We start from the raw sequence: 22,770 nt of genomic DNA, 5'->3' as shown, positions 1-22,770 counted from the left end.
GTTTTGGGCAAGAGATGCAGGGGGAATATGAGGAAGAACCTTTTACGCAGTGGATGGTAATGACCTGGAACTCGCTGCCCACAAGGGTGATGGAAGTGGAGACAGTCAATGGCTGGAATTTTTCCCTTAGCAGACGGGAATCATCCACTGACTGAAAAGTCAGTGGTGAACCTGCCTCCGCCTGGCCTGGGGATCGGACTGCATTTTGCGGTCCCAAGGCCTTTATAGAGTCATAGAGTTATACAGCACAGAAACAGGCCCTTCGGCCCAAAGTGTCTGTGCCGGCCATCAAGCACCTAACTATTCTCGTCCCATTTTCCAACACTTGGCCCGTAGCCTTGCATGCTAAGGTGTATCAAGTGTTCATCTAAATACTTCTTAAATGTTGTGAGGGTTCCTGCCTCTACCACCACTTCAGGTGGTGCGTTCCAGATTCCAACCACCCTCTGGGTGAAATTTTTTCCCCTCAAATCCCCTTTAAACCTCCTGCCCCTTACCTTAAATCTATGCCCCCTGGTTATTGACCCCTCCGCTAAGGGAAAAAGTTTTTTCCTATCTAACCTATCAATGCCCCTCATAATTTTGTATACCTCAATCATGTCCCCCCCTCATCCTTCTCTGTTCTAAGGAAAACAACCCTAGCCTTTTCAGTCTCTCTTCATAGCTTAAATGCTCCAGCCCAGGCAATATCCTGGTGAATCTCCTCTCCAGTGCAATCACATCCTTCCTATAGTGTGTTGCCCAGAACTGTACACAGTACTCCAGCTGTGGCCTAACTCGCGTTTTATACAGCTCAATCATAACCTCCCTGCTCTTATATTCTATGCCTCGGTTAATAAAGGCAAATATCCCATATGCCTTCCTAACCACCTTATCTAGCTGTGCTGCTGCCTTCAGTGATCTATGGACAAGTACACCAAGGTCCCTCTGACACTCTGTACTTCCTAGGGTCCTACCATCCATTGTATATTCCCTCGCCTTGTTAGTCCTCCCAAAATGCATCACCTCACACTTCTCAGGATTAAATTCCATTTGCTACAGCTCCGCCCATTTTACCAGTCCATCTATATCTCCCAGTAATCTAAGGCTTTCCTCCTCACTATTTACGACACCACCAATTTTCGTGCCTTACCCTCATCTACACATCTAGTCACCTCCTCGAAAAATTCAATCAAGCTAGTTAGACACGATCTCCCTCTGACAAAGCCACACTGACTATCCCTGATTATTCCTGCCTCTCCAAGTGGAGATTAATCCTGTCCCTCAGAATTTTTTCCAATAGTTTTCCAACCACTGATGTTAGACTCACCGGCCTGTAATTACCTGGTTTATCCCTGCTACCCTTCTTGAATAATGGTACCACATTAGCTGTCCTCCAGTCCTCTGGCACCTCTCCTGTGGCCAGAGAGGATCTGAAAATTTGTGTCAGAGCCCCTGCTATCACCTCCCTTGCCCCACACAACAGCCTGGGATACATCTCATCTGGGCCTGGGGTTCATCCATTTTTAAGCCCGCTAAAGCATCTAATACTTCCTCCCTTTCAATGTTAGCGACCCCGTTTTTCACTACATAGGGAGGCGGCAAAGTGGTGGCGGAGGCAGGAGTTGGTCGGGAAGGCCCCCCCCATCCTCCCGTTCCACTTTATGCCCCCTCCTCCCCCGTCACCATCCCGTTCTTTGGGGGTGGGGTGTAAAATTCTGGCTAATGACTTCGAGGAAATTGGATGGTCACTTGAAGGAAATAGACTTGCAGGGCTATGGGGATCGAGCAGGGGTGTGGGACTGACTGAATAGCTCCGTGGAGAGCTGGCATGGACTCGATGGAGCAAATGGCCTCCTTCTGTGCCGTAAATGACCCTATGACTCCAAATGCAAGGCTGCAGGTAAAAGCAAGTATGATCAAATTGTCATATCCGAGTTGTGCTAAGAAAAGGATGTCAGCTACCTTTATTTCAGTATAAACCGATATTCAACAGTGAGGCCTTATTGGAATCTAACACTGGATAAGCTTTATACTGGAGAGATTAAAATCTGTATAGTTTACTCTGGGTTGAATTCATGCTGTGCAGTATCAGTAATTAATACATTGACAATTTCTACACAAAATCTGTTATTTTAACGAAGGCTATAGCCCTAACTGGACGGAGGAATGTTGTACAAATGTGTTAATAGATTTGTTACTGATATTGAACAGCATGATGTCAACCACCTGTGTAATTGGGGTAAAAGCAACGTTTAAAGCAATATGTGAACAAATTGCTCCTGTGAAAACAGAAAATGCTGGAAATCTGCAGCAGCTGAGATTCTGGCTTTTCCGAAGCCCAACAAAACTGCTCCAATATAAAATATTCTAGATTGTACTTTCTGTCTTTATTTCCTGTTCTTCAAAAGAAACTTTCCTCTTGCTGTTTTTGTTTCTAAATCTTCCCCGGAAATCACATTTCTGTTTGCTTGAAAATACTTTCTGTCCAGATATTTATTCTCACAGTAATAAATGCCAATTGTGCATTTCTTCTTCCAGTTTGCTCTCCATCTTCTTTTTCCTCTCATTCTCTGATCACTGAGCTTTGATACAGAGCACCAACATAGAGCTGTTTAAAGGACGGTTGCAACTTATAACTGAATAACTTCATTGCAAAGGGGCAAATGGGACAAAACAAACATGCAGATTTCCCCTCCCCCAAAATAGATACAAGTTTATGCCCTGGGTTAAAGCTGATACCAGATTAATTTAGTGTAAAAAAACCCAGAAAACTAAGTAGACCTCAAGAGGAGCAACTGGAAACAAGGCTCCAGCCAACTGATCTCATTTATTTTACAAGGATCCATCTGATAAAGTCTTTAGAGGCTACACTATAACTTTTTGGGTGCCATTGTTTCTGAAACATCCTTGGAAGGAGTTTAGTTGGATGGTTCTGATGGGAGACATACATAGCTACCACTGGCACTTATGTTTGGTTCACCATTGAGAGTCAGCCCACCCATGCAGTCAGCAAGAACAGTATAACATTCACAGTTCATCACCTGAAATAATTGTTTTTTAACTGCAGGCTGTTTCAGTCTCCAAATACACTTGCCTCAAATAAATGTTTGTTTCAGAAAGACTAGAGGTAAGAAGGCAAGATAATGTACTTTTGGAGATGCACCAATCAATCTCAAACTGGCTTGATTATTTCTAAAAGATGTGAATATATCTCACATATATCTCACTGCGGCACAGTGGCGCAGTGGTTAGCACTGCAGCCTCACAGCTCCAGCGACCCGGGTTCGATTCCGGGTACTGCCTGTGTGGAGTTTGCAAGTTCTCCCTGTGTCTGCGTGGGTTTTCTCCGGGTGCTCCGGTTTCCTCCCACAAGCCAAAAGACTTGCAGGTTGATAGGTTAATTGGCCATTATAAATTGTCACTAGTATAGGTAGGTGGTAGGGAAATATAGGGACAGGTGGGGATGTTTGGTAGGAATATGGGATTAGTGTAGGATTAGTATAAATGGGTGGTTGATGTTCGGCACAGACTCGGTGGGCCGAAGGGCCTGTTTCAGTGCTGTATCTCTAATCTAAAAAAATCTTCAAAACCAGTATGTTTGATTCCTTTCTTAACATGCAAAATATCTATGAACAGTTGGATATTTTAGTGCTTTTTCTAGGGAGCAGTAGTATAGGGGTTATATGACAGGATCAGTAATCTAAAGGCCTGGACAAATGATCTGGAGACATGAGTTCAAATCCCACCATGGCAGCTGGGATATTTAAATTCAATTAATTAAATCATTTCAATTAATCCTAGCACTTGATAAATTATCGGTACATTTGAACTTAGAATACTGAATAATATAATAAATAATGTTATGAGAGTGCCTCTGTATTTTGTTAAATATATTTTTTGAGGATTCGTTTTTGAAAGATTGAAGAAATGTTAAACTTTGGGGGTCAAAGGGGGTCATGTAAAGGCCATTTGACTTTGAAAAACAATCCCTGGAAATGTTTTTAAAAAGGGAAACTGAGAGGTCTTGTGAGGAAAACAAGCCTTTCCAGGAAACCACCCAACTTCCAGCTCAATAAAAAACAGTGAACGTTAGACACTTGGAGAAGTTGGTTACAAAGAAGTGACAGGTCAAGATTGATGGAGGTCAAAAGGTTGACCTCCTTTTGTCGGTTTCGCTTTTGAATTGTTTTGAGTTAGGCTTGAACTGTATAAAAAGGGAGAGAACTTCCAAGGAGAGAAGAGAATTCCCAAGGAAGGAGAGAAGACCACAACCCAGCTCAGCTTTCCAGAACCTTTCTAAAAGACTCTGAGAAGTCCATTGTGTCAACTCATCTCGTCTCCTGTCTTTGAAGGAAAGCCTGCTAAATTAATTCTCAATGCTGCCTGAAAAGAACTGTTCTAAAAGATGCCAGTGACCCGTCTACGTGTACTTGGAGGCCAGACTGTATGCCAGTTTTGGAACACAACATATCTCATCCGCTGTTTCTTCAAGAATGAGCAAGTATTCAGCCCAAGTGTTTTTTTTGTCTGTAATAGAGCTCTAAAAACAATAATCCCTTTATTTTTCTGGTTAACTGGTGTATGTGTGGGTATGAGTGTGAGGGGCTAAGGTAAAACGGGAACTTTAATATTTCAGTCTGTGTGTTTATGCTTTACTTCATTACTGGTTAAGACTTGTTTTATAATAAACTGATAATTTTGTTGTTTGTTAAAGAAACCTGGTTTGTGTGTTTTATTCTGGGATAAAAATAGAGTCTATGATTGACCGTATCGATAAATGGGAAAAAAATTTAAAGATATGTTGTGACCCGTGGAGAAGTGGAACTAGAACAAACAGTGCACTCCTTCTGCCTCGGTCGTGACAATAATAAAAATAGTACAATAATACAATTCTGGTCGACAGTACAGAAAGGGTGTAAAAACAGAAAGTGCTGGAAATATTTAGCAGGTCTGGCAGCATCTGTGGAGAGAGAAACAGAGTAAACGTTTCAGGTCGATGACCTTTTGTTAGACCTGCTGAGTATTTCCAGCACTTTCTGTTTTTATTTTAGATTTCCAGCATCCACAGTATTTTGCTTTTGCAACAAAGGATATTGCAGTTATTGAGAGGATACAGATGACAGCAGCCAGAATTATGAAGGGGATGAAGGGACTTAAATGTGAGGAGAGATTACGTAAATTGGTTATATTCGCAGTGCAAAAGAGAAGGGTGAGAGGTTATATGATTCCTGTTATTAGGATTCTAAAGGAACTAGATAATAAAGACCATGACAAGCTATTTCATTATGCACAGAACAGTAGAACCAGAAGGCACTGCCTGCATTTAGAGGTGGGTAAATTAAAAACGAATCTGTAATGGAATTGGGGGCAACGCATTGTAATGTGGGGAAACGGAGCACACTAAATTCTGCTTCCTCCCATTGGGCCTAGTAACCATTCCTTCAAGGTCCCATGTGCCTGTTCTGGATCTTTAGCAGAACATGAAAGATCCTAATTGAAGAGTCGGTAACTTCCTTCATGTCCTGGCCAATATTCCTCTCTCAATCAACATCATTAAGCAGCAAATTCACTGGTCATTCATCTCACTGCTGGAGCAGAGTGGCTGCCAGGTTTGCCGATATCATAGTCGCTCCATTACATTGTGTGAAGCACTCTGATTTACCTTGATGTGGCAATATGATATATAATGTAAGGATTATTATTACTTCCATCAATAGAATGTATAATCCCGGAACAGCAATTCAGAGGATTTGTGGATTTCTCCCTCTGGATATGGAACTCCTCACCGGCACATGGTGCACCATCCACTGGCCAGGCTGAGAACACAAGATGGGAGTAAGATAAGATGGAAAGTAAGATGGGAGTTAACTTCCTTACTGTTTGTTTTTTTTTGTCCCTTCCCTTTCTCGCCTCAACTGTATTAAAATTGTTGAATATCTTTCAGTTCTCAGTTCTGCTGAAAGGTCACACCCAAAACATTTTTTCTTTACAGATGCTAATGAACCTACTGTGTATTTTCAGCATTTTCTCTTTTCATCTGTGGTGGGAGTGACAAAAAGCCTCAGGCTAGAACTTGTGACCTCCCAATTAGGCCTTTGTTACTTTTCCTTAAATGACAGGCTCAAAACTATTTTTGTGGTGTGGTTTTCTCTAAAGTGATGAGCACAGTGTTCCAGAATTATCTCAGGCTGCAAACCCTTAATCTATTGTGTATATTTTAAACATCATTTACTGCCACCTCTGCTAGGATTAAACTGTGGGCCATCCTGGTTTGAAAAACTGTGTCACACCAGCATTGCATTTACTCAATGAATTATCAGGAAATCAGTCCTTTTTTAACAGCAAACTGAACCTGCACATAGAATCTTACAGTACAGAAGGAGGCTATTCAGTCCATCATGATTGTGCTAGCTCTTTGAATGAGTAGAGTCATAGAGTCGTATAGCATACAAACAGGCCCTTCGGCCCACCGCGTCCATGCCGACCATAATGCCTATCTATACTAATCCCACCTGCCTGCATTAATTCCATATCCTTTTATGCCTTGCTCATTCAAGTACCTGTCCAGCTGCCTCTTAAATGTAGTTGTGCTTACCCACATCCCCGCTCTTTGCCTGTAACTCTGTAAGCTCCTTATCCACAAGTACATGTCCAACTCCCTTTTAAAATTATTTATGGAATCAGCTTCCACCACCTTTTCAAGTAGAGCATTCCAGATTCCAACAACAGTGAAAACATTTCTCCCCATCTTCTGACTAGATCTGGTTGTGTGGTAGACCGCGATGTGGTTGACCACACCATCCTCCTCCAATGCCTCTTCACTATCGTCTAGCTGGGTGGGGCTGCTCTCACCTGGTTCTATTCTTATCTACCTAACTGTAGCCAGAGTATCACATGCAATGGCTTCTCTTCCTGCACCCACACCATTACCTCTGGTGAGCCCCAAGGATCTATCCTTGGCTCCCTCTTATTTCTCATATACATGCTGCCCCTCGGTGACATCATCCGAAAGCACATGTACGCTGACGACACCACCACTTCTCTCGACTCCTCCACTGTTGCTAAATTATCAAACTGCTTATCCGACATCCAGTACTGGATGAGCAGAAATTTCCTCCAATTAAATATTGGGTAGACTAAAGCCATTATTTTCAGTACCAGCTCCAAACTCCATTCCCTAGCTACCGACTCCATCCCTCTCCCTGGCAACAGTCTGAGACTAAACCAAGCTGTTTTCAACCTTGGTGTCATATTTGATCTCAAGATGAGCTTCCACCCACATATTCACAGCATCACTAAGACTGTCTATTTCTACCTCCATAACATTGCCCAACTTCGCCCCTGCCTCAGCTCAATAGCTGCTGAAACCCTCCTTCATGCCTTTGTTACCTCTAGACTTGACTATTCCAATACACCTGCCTGTCTCCCACATCCTATCCTCCGTAAACTTGTGGACTTCCAAAACCCTGCCACCTGTGTCCTAACTCGCACCAAGTCCTGTTCACCTATCACCCCTGTGCTCACTGATCTACATTGGCTCCTGGTCAAGCAACATCTTGATTTAAAAATGATTTTAAACCCCTCCATAGCTTTGCCCCTCCCTATCTCTAGAATTTCCTCTAGCCCCATAATCCTCTGAGGCATCTGTGCTCATCTAATTCTGGTCTCTTGAGCATCCCTGATTTTAATCGCTCCACCATTGGTGGCAGTGCCTTCTGTTACCTAGGCCCTGAGGCCTGGAATACCCTCTCTACACCTTTCCGCCTCTCTGGTTCTCTTTCCTCCTTTCAGACACTCTTTAAAACCTACTTCTTTGACCAAGCCTTTGGTCGTCTGACGTAATATCTCCTTTTGTGGCTCGGTGTCATACTTTGTTTTATAATGCTCCTGTGAAGCGCTTTGGGACGTTTTATTATGTTAAAGACGCTATATAAATATAAATTGTTGATCTTTTGCCAATGATTTTAAATATATGATCTCTGGTTATTGACCCAGCTGCCAGAGGGAATAGTTTTTCACTATCTACTCAATCAAAACCTATCATCTTGAAAACTTCTATCAGATCACTTCTTAAACTTCTCTATTCCAAGGAGAACAGTCCTAACGTTTACAGCCACTAATCATATCTATGATTCTATGATACCTGAGGTCCCGCAACCCCGGCAACATTCTAGTAAACCCTCCTCTACATCCTTTCGAAGGTCACTGCATTGTTTGGGGAAGAAAACTTTCACTTTTCTTGGTGGGACAACTGACATCAGGAACTGATTCCCTGGGCAAACCTACCACTTTGTGATGCAGCATTTCATACAATCCAAGAAGTTTTCTAACGCATCTCAACTGGAAACCTAGTTTTCTGTGAAGTTGTAACATAGAATAGCATAGTCGGATTGAAGAAATGGGAAGATACACAAAAAGGTTTGAAGGAGTGAACGCATGCATTGATGTACTTGGGCAAGAAGGTGACAACTGATGGGAGATGCTGGGAACAATAGTCAGTGCAGAACTGGCAAAGCTAGTGGTACCTTCAAGAATTTTTATAATATCTGGACGAGTCAAAGCTTGTTAATCAAGTAAAAGACAACTTAGAAAGGATATGGCTGGAGTATGCATTGAGGATGAAGAATAGCTGGCTGTCTAAGCAGGCAGTAACCTGGATAAATTAATAGCACCAAGAGAAAGAGTCATTTTGACAGCTCGGTGATCTTATTCATTAAGAGCTGAGCTGTACAGGCCAGGGAGGTGCCAGGTTCAGTTCACAATCTGTGCTGGCATCAAGGGATAGTTATCAGAAACAGGACACTATTATATTGACAATCATAACGACTCTGCTAAGTTAGCTGACCTTACCCAGGGCAGTGATCAGGGCATTAATGACTGCTCAGTGTCCTGGGCTAGGGAAGAACACAATCATTTAGAGTTTATTGATCTCGATAACTGTCCAGCAACTCATGCTGGAAGTGTGTGTGCCAATATTGGTTGACAGCACAATTGGCCTCAGTTGTGATGCTTCCTGTGGTTGAATAATTTGGTGCCCACGAAAATGTATCCCAGCAAGAACCTAACATCTTCAGAAACGACCAAATTGATCAAAGAGAAAAAAAACACAACAGAAAAGTCAGGAACAAAATAATCTAATGTGATGAAAATTTTTAAGAGCACAGTATATGGAGTGGAATGGCCCCACGAAGAACCAAATATGGCTGGTGGTGCAGAATGGTTTGATGCACCTTAACAGTGGAGATAAAACCAAGAGAACAATAATAATTATACTGGACATATTGGGGTAATTCTGTCCCCCATGAAAAGTGGGAGAGTGCTTGGGGTGAGCGGGGGTGAGGGGGGTGGGGGGGGGGTTGATTTATAAAAATTTAAAACCTGACATCAACTTTTCGCAAACACAGCTACTACTGGTTTAACCACGACAGGTTTGGGATTGGTTGAGAAACCCACTCTAGACAGGTGGGTCAATAAAAGACAAACTGGCATTTATATGGTGCCTTTCATGACCTCAGGACATCCCGAAGTACTTCACATCCAATGAAGTACTTTTGAAGTGTAGTCACTGTTATAATGTCTGAAATGCAGCAGTTAATTTGCTCACAGCAAACTCCCACAAACAGCAATATGATAATGACTAGATAATCTGTTTCTGTGAAATTAATTGAGGGATAAATATTGACCAGGACACTGAGGATAGCTCCCCTAGTCTTCGAATAATGCCATGGGATCTTTTACATCCACCTGAGAAGGCGGATAGAGCCTCAGTTTAATGTCTCATCAAAAGACAGCACCTCTGACAGTACAGCATCCCTCAGTACTGCACTAGTGTGTTGGTCTTGATTTTCATGCTCAATTCCTGGAGGGGGACTTGAACCCACAACCTTCTGACTCAGAAGCAAGACTGTTACCCATGGAGCCACGGCTGACAGCCATTACAATATTTAAGTAAGGCTCCATTTCTCAGATTTTGGGAGTGTTTTGAATTTAACGGCTGCGTGCCATGTTTCCTAGGTCTCGAGATACCCAGCAGCTGAAGGGAGGCTGGATTCAGTAAGCATGTGATTTTCCAGATCTGCTTGTGCCTTGATCTGCCTCCCGACCCGTGATCCGATTCCAATAGCCCCCCACTATGTGATTTCTTCTTCCCTGACACCACTTCCTCACATGATCTCTCCTGATCTGGTTTCCTCCCAAGAATACTGCCTCCTCGCGATCTCTCCCACCCTGCGATCTCTTCCTCCCTGATCTCCGTGGTGCTCTCTTCCCCTCTGCAATCGCCTTCACTCAATCTTCGGATCTCTCCCAATCCCTCTCCCCCACCATGATCTTCAGATCCCCACGATCTTCATACTGTGCCCCTGATTTCTCCCTCCTCCTTCCCCTGCTGTGCAGTGAGCCTATCCTCCTCACCAACCCCCAATCTTCTCCAATCGCTGAGGACTGCCTCAGTAAGCCCCAGGTGTGGACTTCTGCTGCAGACTTTTCTGCTGCACAGGTGACTAGCCTTCAAACTGGCTGCTGGGCGGGAAACAGTAAACCAAAATTCTAGTGAGTTCCTGTCATTAATTTCAGAAGGCCCTCTGCATGCCTGGCATTTCCAGGTTCCCCAGCTGTTGATGCATATGCCCACTTTCCAAACCCCTCACCCTACCACAAATATTGAGGCCATTTATTTTGAGAAGAATGCTTTTTAAAAACCCATTTCTCTCCTCCTGTTGGTTTCCCCATTCCCCCATTCATATATCTCATGCACACAAGTGTGTGAGCTGGCAGCAAGTTCCTTGACCAACATCATATGCCAACCTATGCTGGCAGCAGCAGGGATGCATTGAACCCACCCAACAAAACATTCCCTCTCCTTGCACCTCTTGCTACCCGCACCCCCACCCCACCCCACCCCCCCACCCCCCCGCAAAGTAATATGGTTCAAATTGGAAATTAGGTGGGGTGGGGAATCAAAATTGCATCCCACCATTCCCTGCCACTGTGTAATGTTGTCTGAATATGCACGACCACCAAAACCCTTCCACAGACATTTATATCAAGTGAATTTGGAATTGGCTCATGTCTTTCTCAGTTTGCTGCAAAAATATTACTGCAAGTCTCGAAGGGTGCAATAACATTCCTTCTGGATGCCACTGAGGTGGAGCTTTGTTCCTTTCCAATCTGCAATCAATTCATTTTTTAAAACTGAGACACTTTTTCAAAATACAACCAATTAAAAATGATTTAACTTGATCAAACAAACAATAGCAAAAATCAAATAAATCTTTGCAACTCTGTGCTATTATAAGAGCTACCACGGAGAAATGTTTGCCAGAAAGCGGGTTAATTAATTCGGAGCAGCACAGCCACAGTGGAGAGATAAACTGTGGTAGGCAGCATAGAACCATTCATATTTTTCACAGTATTCTAAGCTCGATTAACAGAACAAACACAATTTATCTCCCATTTGTCCCAGAGAACACCTTCTAGGAGTCCTTTATTAATATGTACAGAGAGTCATTTCTTCTCATCAGGAACAGGAGTTACTGTCACATTGTTGGACATATTTTGACTATCTTGTGTTCTGAAAGTGATTCTGTTTTTGTTAAAATATTTTTAAAGGAATTTATAATTAAACTGAATAAATGCTGGACCAGCTTTTTTCCAAGAGTGTACTGAAGCAACTGGATTGGCAACAATGTTACTGGTTGTCACATGACTCAAGTTTAAGATAGAGCAGAAACCCTGGTAACAGGGGCAGAGAAGTGACAAGCATCTCTTGATTGGACAAGCCCAGCAGCAGCATAGCACACCTGGGATGGGCAGAAAATGCGCAGGCTTTTTGGTTGGAGCAGTCAGTGTGTGTGTTTTACCTTCTGGAGTGAGCAGCCGATAAAGTCAAGTCTGCTGAAGAAGTGTAAAAAGGTGGGAAGACCACAACCCAGCTTGCTTTCCAGTATCTCTGAAGGACCCTGAGAAGTCCACTGTGTCAATTCATCTTGTTTCCTGTATTTGAAGAAAGTCTGCTAAATTACTTTACAACACTGCCTGGAAAGAACTGTTCTAAAAGATCTCAGTGACCTGTCTACGTGTACTCAGAAGTTAGACTGTATGCCAGATTTGGAACAACGTATCTCATCTGCTGTTTTCTTCAAAAACAAGTAAGTAATCTGCCCAAGTTTTTTTGCCTGTAACAGAGCTCTGAATTCATAAAAATCCCTTTTTTTCTGGTTAACCGGTGTATATGAGTGTGTGTGAGTGTGAAGGAACTGAGGTAAAAAAAAAGGGAACTTTAAAATTTCGATCTATGCGTTTATGTTTTACTTCATTACTATTTAAGACTTGTTTTATAATAAACTGATAGTTTTGCTGTTCAATAAAGAAACCTGGTTAGTGTGTTATTCTGGGAAAAATAGAGTATATGATTGACCGTATTGATAAGTGGAAAAATTTAAAATAATATGTTGTGACCAGTGGAGAAGTAGGACCAGAATAAACAGTGCACTCCTCCCACCTCGGTCGTAACACTTGCACTGGAGTAATCTCCTGTCAGATTGGCTTCAAGGAGATTTGAAATGCTTGAAGTGTAATAGTATGTTGGTTGAGCTTTTGATCTCTCCCACCTCACAAAGATTTATAGTCACTATAAATGACTATAGGTAAAAGGAATATTCATTTGCCTTCAGCTATATTACAAAATAATAACGAATCATTGAATGCTCAGTAGTCACTAACCTTCTTGCCAATAAATGTTTTGGATTTAGATTTGTATGCATAATAATAGTTTAGGATCTCAAATACAGGGCTTCCACATACATCAGCCTTTCTCTGACGAGGCTTCCTTTCTGTCTCTATCTAACATCCAATGGATCTCCAGCGCATGATTTCAAAATGTTTCTAATAATTTACCCCAATTTTCTCCTACCATCTCCTCAAGATACTGAAGTATAGTTCTCACAAGTGCTGACAACTCTCTGGAGTAGTCTTCAAGTGGTTATTCATTCTTGAGGCCAGTAAGTAAATGATGGGCAGTCTAATTAACTATGCGGGGCACCTTCCCCCCTCTCTCCCTCATTAAGAAGCACTGAGGCCAATTGCAGTAGTTGTGCTACCGTGTTGAGATCAGCTGATTGTGCTGGGGATTAAACCTGGTACCTTCCTGGTTTCTGGCTCAGTAACACCCTGCATAGGTATATTAACCAGTGAGCTAGAAAGGGAGCCTGAAAACTTGTTCTGAAATTAAATTTTATGTTGTAGTTGATATTATGACAGACTAATTAAGTTAGGTGTCAGCTGTGGCTCAGTGGGTAGCACTCTCTCCGTTCATTCTCTCTTTCCTGTGTGAGAGCTTGCTGTGCACAACTTGACTACTGCATTTCCTACATTACAATAGCTCAAAAATACTTAATTGGCTATAAAGCGCTTTGGGACATCCTGACGTTGTGAAAAGGGCTAAAGAAATGCAAGTTCTGTCTTTCTTTAATTCTTGTTTAATTGTGTAGATTACCACTCACTACATACGATAATAACATCCTAATTATACATGAAATTATAGCACAGAAACTGACCATTGGGGCCCAACCAGTCCTCCATAAAGGTTGCAAATGGTAAGGGAAGTGTTTAAGCATTTCTAGGCTATTTTCGGCTTTTTTCCTGTTTAAGACTCGAAGCCTTTGTTCCAGTAGTTGGTATTAGTAATTGGCTCCAATGCTATTACTGGTAGCAATGGGTTTTCCTATGGGAATTCAAGCTGATGTGTTTGGAAGAGGAGATCGATCTCCGGAGGGATGCTCGGCAGGTCAAGCTGCCAAATGAGCTGCTCTTCAAATTTCCCACTGGCACCTGCATCACTAGACAGATTAACTTTCTCTGGCAGATGAAGTGCTGGTGGAGGCTTCTTTTTCCAAAGGAAGCTGTGCAGTCAAAAACATGATGGTGTCACTAAAATAAGTGAGTGCCCGATTAATTGTTATGCTGGATGCTTTATCAGAAACACCCCAAACACAGTATACCTTGCTTTACCTGTTACTGCCACAGCCAGTGTAGGCTGATTGTTCATATCCAACATGATACCACCAACTATTTCTGCAGCTCCTAAAACACCTACATGTCATGACATAGGAATCAATCTTCTCAGGGTTTGGATAATCTTTGCCTAATACAGGCAGGGCCACCGATGATCAGATGATTGCCAACACCTCCTTGCAGGCAAAGTGCAATGCTGAGCTATGGGATGGTTCCATGCAATGCACACAGAACATCCCTTCTTGCAATCATCACAGAATCTGGTGCTGGGCTGGTCAATGATTTGTCTGCTCACTTATAGCTGCATGTAGGGTTTGCTTTCCCTTCATTTTTGCCTGACAATTCTTAATCCTCTGTACTTATACCCGTTGTAAAAGTAGCCTTATGTGCATTCCTGAATTTTTCTCTCCCTAATGTGACATGCTCGTTAATTGAGTTGCATTTGAATTTCCTTCTCCCACCACAACTGCGCTTTCTAGATCTGTCTGAATCTTAATCTGGTACTGTGAATAATTATTATTAATAATTAACTATTAGTTCTTGACCTTTCAGGTGAGATTTCCAACAGTTCTTAACTATTTAGCACTGACTTACACCCTTAGATGAAAATCAGCCCCAAGGTTTTCAAACTAGGATAAAAACAGCTAATGCTGGAAATGCTCAGCAGGTCTGGCAGCATCCATGGAGAGAGAAACAGAGTTAACGTTTCAAACTGAGGCCTCAGGATCCATGTGAAGGTCATTCGATTTCTCTTCGTCTGCAGGCATGCAAACCATGTGATTTAAGAACAGTATCTCAAGAACTCATATTCTAGATTTCTTTGTGCTTGTTTATTTACTAATCGTTTATTTATTACTGTATAACTACTACATAGATTCTACACAAATAGTTTTATTTTTCTTAGGGGGTTGTTGACACTGCCTTTTGGAAATTAGTAGGTGTCAATACTTGCAGGGGGTTCCCCAAACAAGAAGCCGGGAAATTTGTCAACTATCTGAGTCTTCGGTAATCATCATGGGTTTAGGCCTGAGACACTTAACTTATATACCACATGGGGAGTTGTGTTCTCAGCTAGCTACCTAGCTGTGGTAGATAGGGACACATTTATATCCTATTTCTCCTGCAACTTTCATAAAGAAATGTGCACAGAATAGAATTCGATTCCAGACTCAAACTTGTGTTGCAGACACTAGGGTCATTGTGACACTGAGGTTCACTCTGCTAGCAATGCGTCTAACATTGAGACAACTCTAGTCAGTGGTGAAAATGGTCTGAAAGCAAGTCTGACTTTAAACTCCATCATTCAGCTTGATCTATTAATGTTTTGACATGACTTGACCACAACCACAGCCTTGGCTCAGTGGTTGCACGCTTGCCTCTGAGTTAATAGGTTGGGTACAAGTTTCACTTGAGTGACTGACAGTCTAGTGCACTACTGAATGAGTGCCTCAATGTCGAAAAATTTGATGAGACGTTAAATCAAGGTCCCATTTGACTTCTTAGGTGGATGTTATCTCATTACTCTTTCTTTGTTCCTCCTGTTCTTTCTTTATTTACTTTGTTGTGGCAATTGAGAGGGTACAGATTTACTAGAATGTTGCCTGGCATGAGGAAAAACAAATAGAAAGACTTGAAAAATTGGGAATGTTTTCATTGGCATAGAGGAGATAATACAATGATTTGATGAGGTGTTTACGATTATGAAGGGATGGGACAGAGTAAATAATGCATGAAAGGTCTAAAATGAGGGGACATATATGTAAGATTAAATGTAAGAGATTTAGAACAAATAGCAGGAAAATTTTGTTTTTACAGAGGGTTGTAAGGCTGTGGCATGCACTAGTAGGGTTTGTGATTGAAGCCAAGATTATGTAAACTTTTAAGAATAAGTTAGACAGGTGGTTGGAGGATAGGGAAGAGGTCAGACTCATGGGATTAGGACTAATGCTTGTTGCAGCTTTCCCTCAAAGTCATTCTTTTTAAATCAAAATGTACACTGCCCATTGAAAGTAAATTCATCTGTCATTTTTACAGCCTATTCCACCATGTTATGGCGGACTGGTTGGGACCCAATGGTCAGTTTCTGTGCTATAATTTCCATGTAAAAGAGACTGGCCTTGGGCTTGCCAATATTCTGATGGAGGACATGTTGGTCCATCTAGATCTTGATATCAGACAGGCAATTTGAGAATGTGTCCAGTTCTACTTGAAGGGTCTATACTTGGAATATTAAGTCACCTGTACTCATCTCTCTCTACAGATACTAACTGATCTGCTGATCTTTCCAGCATTTTGTGTTTTTGTTTCAGATTTGCAACATCTGCAGTTTTTGGCATTTGGTTTCAAAATGTGTCAACAATCTTTGGGTCAATGAAGGAGGCAGTGAGGTAGAGTTAGGTGACATTGGCATGTATGTGGAAGCTGACCCTGCCTAGGTAGTTTGCAGATGAAAAGGAGCAATCAAAGTCAACCCTTTGGATACACTGTTGGCGGGACTTTGAGCAATTGAGGACAAGTCATTGGCAGCCTAAGTTACTCCTGAACTGAGAACCAAAAGAAGACAGAGGTAAATAATATTTGAGAGAGTCTCACGACAAAGCTAGCTGACCCTGTGAAGTTCTATCTGCCTGGCTGGATGTACAAATGTTGTTACGCTCCAATACCACAACAATCAGATAAGCTGGTACTCCCATCAATATTTGCAATACAAGAGGAACACAAGGGTGTTAAAAATCCCTTTGATTACCTTGATACCTCTATCATTATCTCTAATCAACAGCCTCTTCTCATCTTCAAATCGTCCCACAGCTTCTTGGAGCTGTCTCTCTGCAGCCAGCTGCTGTCGGCTGTTCTCTTCCCTTAAAGATGTAATAGTAGTCTGAAGTTCAGCTACAGTCTGAAAAGAAAACAATAACTGAAAATCCTAGTTGCTTAAACATGACTATTTGCTTAGGTTTGAAAATGCTTTGAAGCGTGATAATAGCTGTGAAATATTTGAAACTGTATTTATCAGGTGCCAAATGCAGAGGAGATGCAAACTTTCTCAGGATATTTAATTGTCATGGAATTTTGTCTGAGGTACAGCAGTTGAAAACAAGCATGTTGCTACATTTTTGTTTGTCTGCGGCATTCCTTAATATTCTAGATCAACAGGTATGGCATGTATTAAGTTAGCACAAAATGCTGTGGATATTCATACAGCACCATGATAAATAAATACTATTACTTTCACTTGCTTTGGTTTAAGGAGGAATTAGTTAGCCTCATCATATAATAAAATTATAGCATATCTGAAAATCATAAGGATAAAAGGCTAGAAATTACTCTCAGCAATGTTGTTGCATGACTGTTTAACACACTTGTATCAAGTTTCTGCACTATTTTTACAGTGGCGTAACCCTATCTATTTAATGACCGAGCAACAGGCCTTAAACCCAACTCCATTAGATAGCACCAGTGTATGTTTTTCCCTTTGTGCTCATCTCAGAGAGGGTTAGTGCTGTGTCAGCAACAAGCAGTCCCAGGTTAGGTATTGATGAAGAGTAAAACTCCCTTTACTTTGTTTGAAAGTGCACCATTTCCCATACTAACAATTTTTGAAGCCTCTCTCTCTGAGCAAGAGTACTAATTTAGAACTAATTTGTGCCAAATTATGAATAATTTTGTGTTGCACCAACTAAAAACTGGGTAGAGACTGCCAACTTTATAATTTGGGATTCTTCTATAATGGAAGCAGAATTTCGTCATGTGCTCAATTGGGCCAATTACTGCATTATACCTTTTTCTGCAACTTCAGATAGACAGAGACATGCAAATAAAAACAAATCAATAATAGCTACAATTAGCTGTTTTCTTTTGACTTTGTGATTGGGAGAGTGGCCAATACATAAAATGATCCAGAAAATATCCACAATTTCTAGAGAGACCAGCTGTCTACATGACAGTCGACAAGTTGTTTGATACGCAAGTCAGCAGGATACTGTAACTTGTTCTAAATGAAAGTAGTAATCCCTGAAAGGACAATAGGTCTTTCATTTGTAGACTCAAATCAAACGTTAAGATGATTTCTTAATCAGGCTCAATTACTTAAACAGATTCTTCTCAATGGTCAGACAGTTAAGGTACTAACATCAAAGAGAGATGGTGGCATAGTGGTAATGTCATTGGACTAGTATTCTAGAGACCCTGGCTAATACTCTGGGGACAGGGGTTCAAAACCCACCATGGCAGCTGGTGGAATCTAAATTCAATTAATTAATAAATTCAAGCTAGTTGACCATGAAACTTCCATTGATTGTTGTAAAAACCCATCTGGTTCATTAATGTCCTTCAGGGAAGGAAATCTGCCATCCTTACCTTACATGGTATGGACTGCATGTGACTCCAGACCCACAGCAATGTGGTTGACTCTTAACTGACCTCTGAAATGGCCTTGCAAGCCACTCAGTTGCACAAAACCGCTACACAAAAATCAAAAAACAAAAGTGGTACTGAACACCTGGCACCAGAAAGGATAATGGCAAACCCAGCCCTGTCAACCCTGCAAAGTCTTCTTACTAACATCTGGAGGCTTGTGCCAAAATTGGGAGAGCTACCCCAAGCAACCGCCTGACAGTCATAGTCAGGGAAACATACCTTCCAACCAATGTCCCAGACTATCATCACCATTCCACTGGCAGGTCAGACCCATCAGAGGTGGCAGCGCAGTGGTATATAGTCAAGAGGGAGTTGCCGTGGAAGTCCTCAACATTGAAGTCTCATGGTATCAGGTCAAACATGGGCAAGGAAATATCCTGCTGACTGAATCAGTACTCCTCCACATGGAAGAAGCACCGAGGGTGGCAAGGGCACAAAATGTACTCTGGGTGGGGTCTTCAAAGTCCATCGCCAAGAGGGGCTCGGTAGCACCACTACTGACAGAGTGGGCCAAGGCCTGAAGGACATATATGCCAGACTGAGCCTGCAGCGGGTGGCAAAGGAACCAACAAGAGGGAAAAAACCTACTAGACTTTGTCCTCATGAATCTACCTGTTGCAGGTGCATCTGTCCATGACAGTATTGGTAGGAGTGACCACCACACAATCCTTGTGAAAACGGAGTCCTGTCTTCACACTGAGGATACCCTTCATTGTGTTGTGTGGATTAAATTCCATTTGCCACTGCTCCGCCCACCTTACAAGCCCATCTATATCGTCCTGTAATCTAAGGCTTTCCTCCTCACTATTTATGACACCATCAATTTTCATGTCATCTGTGAACTTACTGATCATATCTCCTATATTCACATCTAATTCATTAATGTACACTACAAACAGCAAGGGTCCGAGCACCGATCCCTGCGGTACACCACTGGTCACAGGCTTCCACTCGCAAAAACAGCCCTCGACCATCACCCTCTGCCTCCTGCCACTAAGCCAATTTTGGATCCAATGCCAAATTGCCCTGGATCCCATGGGCTCTTACCTTCTTAACCAATCTCCCATGCGGGACCTTATCATGTCCAATGAAGTCCATATAGACTACATCAACTGCTTTACCCTCATCTACACATTTCATCACCGCCTCAAAAAATTCAATCAAGTTAGTTAGACACGATCTCTCCCTGACAAAGCCATGTTGACAATCCCTGATTAATCCCTGCCTCTCCAAGTGGAGATTAATGCTGTCCCTCAGAGTTTTTTCCAACCACTGATGTTGGACTCACCGGCCTGTAATTACCTGGTTTATCCCTGCTACCCTTCTTAAATAATGGTACCACATTCGCTGTCCTCCAATCCTCTGTTATCTCTCCTGTGGCCAGCGAGGATTTGAAAATTTGTGTCAGAGCCCCTACAATCTCCTCCCTTGCCTCACATAACAGCCTGGGATACATCTCATCTGGGTCAGGGGATGTATTCACTTTTTGTCCTGCTTTTTGTGTACAGGACATACTTGGGCAATTTTCCACATTGCCGGGAAGATGCCAGTATTGTAGCTGTACTGGAAGAGCTTGGCTAGGGGCGCGGCTAGTTCTGGAGCACAAGTCTTCTTCAGTACTATTGCCGGAATGTTGTCAGGGTCCAAAGCCTTTGCAGTATCCAGTGCCTTTAGCCATTTCTTGATATCACGTGGAGTGAATTGGATTGACTGAAGACTAGCATCTGTGATACTGGGGACCTCAGGAGGAGGCTGAGATAGATCATCCACTTGGCACCTCTGGTTGAAGATGGCTGCGAATGCTTCAGCCTTGTCTTTTGCATTGTTGTGCTGGGCTCTCCCATTGTTGAGAATGGGGATGTTTATAAAGCCTCCTCCTCCTGTCAGTTCTTTAATTGTCCACCACAATTCAAGACTGGATGTGGCAGGACTGAAGAGCTTAGATCTGATCCGTTGGTTGTGGGATTGCTTAGCTCTGTCTATTGCATGCTGCTTCCGCTGTTTGGCACGCAAGTAGTCCTGTGCTGCAGCTTCATCAGGTCTGACACTACATTTTTAAGAATGCCTGGTGCTGCTCCTGGCACGCCCTGCTGCACTCTTCACTTGAACCAGGGTTGGTCCTCCAGCTTGATGGTAACGGTAGAGTGGGGGATATGCCGGGCCATGAGTTACAAATTGTGGTTGAATACAATTCTGCTGCTGCTGATGGCCCACAGCGCCTCATGGATGCCCAGTTCTGAATTGTTAGATCTGTTCAAAATCTATCCTATTTGGCGGTGGTAGTGCCACACAACACGATGGTGGGCATCCTCAGTGTGAAGATGGGACTTCGTCTCCACAAGGACTGTGCAGTGGTCACTCCTACCAATACTGTCATGGACAGATGCATCTGTGACAGGTAGATTGGTGAGGGCGAGGTCAAGTAGGTTTTTCCTCTTGTTGGTTCCCTCACCACCTGTCGCAGATCCAGTGTAGCAGCTATGTCCTTTAGTACTCAGCCAGCTCGGTCAGCAGTGTCGGTCAGAACACCTCAATTGGTGTTCAACATGGAGAAGCACTGATTCATCAGCCGAGGCTGGGGGGGTGGGGGGGGGGGGGGGGGGTGGGTGCGTGGGTTGGTGTGAGGTGGTAATCAGCATCCTTGCCCATGTTTGACCTGATGCCATGAGACTTCATGGGGTCTGGGGTCTGGAGTCTGGAGTCAATGTTGAGGACTCCCAGGGCAACTACCTCCTGACTATATCCACCACCTCTGGTTGGTCTGTCCTGCCGGTGTGACAGGACATACCCAGAGATGGTGATGATGGTGTCTGGGACATTGTAAGGTATGATTCTGTGAGTATGACTATGTCAGGCTGTTGCTTGACTAGTCTGTGGGACAGCTCTCCCAATTTTGGCACAAGCACCTAGATGTTAGTAAGGAGGACTTTGCAGGGTCGACAGGGCTGGGTTTGCCGTTGTCATTTCCAGTGCCTAGGCCGGATGGTCTGTCCAGTTTCATTCCTTTTCTTAGACTTTGTAGTGGTTTGATACAACTGAGTGGCTTGCTAGGCCATTTCCGAGGGCATTTAAGAGTCAACCACATTGCTGCGGGTCTGGAGTCACATGTAGGCCAGAACAGGTAAGGATGGCAGATTTCCTTCCCTAAAGGACATTAGTGAACCAGATGGGTTTTTACAACAATAGGCAGTGGTTTCATGATCACTAGATTAGTTTCTTAATTCCAGATTTTTATTAACTGAATTCAAATTCCACCATCTGCCGTGGTGGGATTCGAACCCATGTCCCCAGAGCATTAACCTGGGGCTCTGGGTTACTAGTCTAGTTGACATTACCACTACACCACCGCCTCCCTGTTGTGATGGAATACTCTCCACTTGCCTGGTTTAGTGCAGCTCCAACAACACTCAGGAAGCTCGGAACCATCCAGGACAAAGCAGCCCGCTTGATCGGCACCTCATCCACCACCTCAAACATTCACCATCGTTGCACAGTGGCAGCAGTGTGTACCACGTACAAGATGCACCGCAGCAACTCACCATGCCTCATGACAACACCTTCCAAACCTGCGACCTCTTCCATCTAGAAGGACAAAGACAGCAGATGCATGGGAACACCACCACTTGCAAGTTCCCTTACAAGTCACACACCATCCTGACTTGGAAATAGATCGCCATTCCTTCACTGTCGCTGGATCAAAATCCTGAAACTCTTTCCCTAACAGCACTGTGTGTATACCTGCATCAAATGAACTGCAGGGTTCAAGAAGGCAGCTCACCACTACTTTCTCAAGGGCAATTAGCGATGGGCAACAAGTGCTAGCTGTGCCCGCGCCACTCACATCCCATGAAAGAATAGAAAAAATTTCTAGCCCTTAAGTAGGCAAGATGTTAATAGCAGTCTTCTGATGGCTCATTTACCTTTGTCATGGCAAGTGTTACGACCAAGGCAGGAGTAATGCACTGTTAATTCAGTTCCACTACTCCACAGGTCACAGCATTTCAAGAAAGTTTTCCGCCTACCAAAGAACAGCCAAATTAAACACTCTTATTTGTCTCCAGAATAAAGCACACCAAACCTGGTTTCTTTAAATAACAACAACATTAACTCGTTATTAGAAAAAAAAGTCTTAACTACGAATGAGATAAATCTATATATACATGAAAAGCACCTTAGTTCCTTAGCCCTCATGGACACACACATATACATTCAAAAAAACCAGTAAACAGGGGAAAAGGATTTTTTGGCTTACAGCTGTTTCTCAGGAAACAGGAAAAAATAAAATGATTGAGGTTATCACGTTCTGGTAGGATGTTTTTGGTATCATGAGGTGTCCCAGAGTCGAATGGTCAGATACCA

General features: G+C 42.8%; 1 protein-coding gene across 6 annotated transcripts in view; it reads right to left on the bottom strand.

Moving 5' to 3' along the window:
* Window positions 1–22,770, bottom strand: part of cep112 (centrosomal protein 112) — a 669,222-nt gene that overhangs the window by 56,436 nt on the left and 590,016 nt on the right. For 5 of the 6 annotated variants that reach the window (XM_068058505.1, XM_068058504.1, XM_068058503.1 and 2 more), the window contains one exon: window positions 16,742–16,891. The exons of the other annotated variant lie outside the window; for it this stretch is intronic. In XM_068058505.1, coding sequence (XP_067914606.1) covers window positions 16,742–16,891 — 150 coding nt within the window. The remainder of the gene's footprint in view (window positions 1–16,741; window positions 16,892–22,770) is intronic. 6 annotated transcript variants of the gene reach the window in all.

Source organism: Heterodontus francisci, chromosome 26 (assembly GCF_036365525.1).
Source record: "Heterodontus francisci isolate sHetFra1 chromosome 26, sHetFra1.hap1, whole genome shotgun sequence".
Lineage (NCBI taxonomy): Eukaryota > Metazoa > Chordata > Chondrichthyes > Heterodontiformes > Heterodontidae > Heterodontus > Heterodontus francisci.
This window is presented reverse-complemented; position numbering and strand designations above follow the sequence as displayed.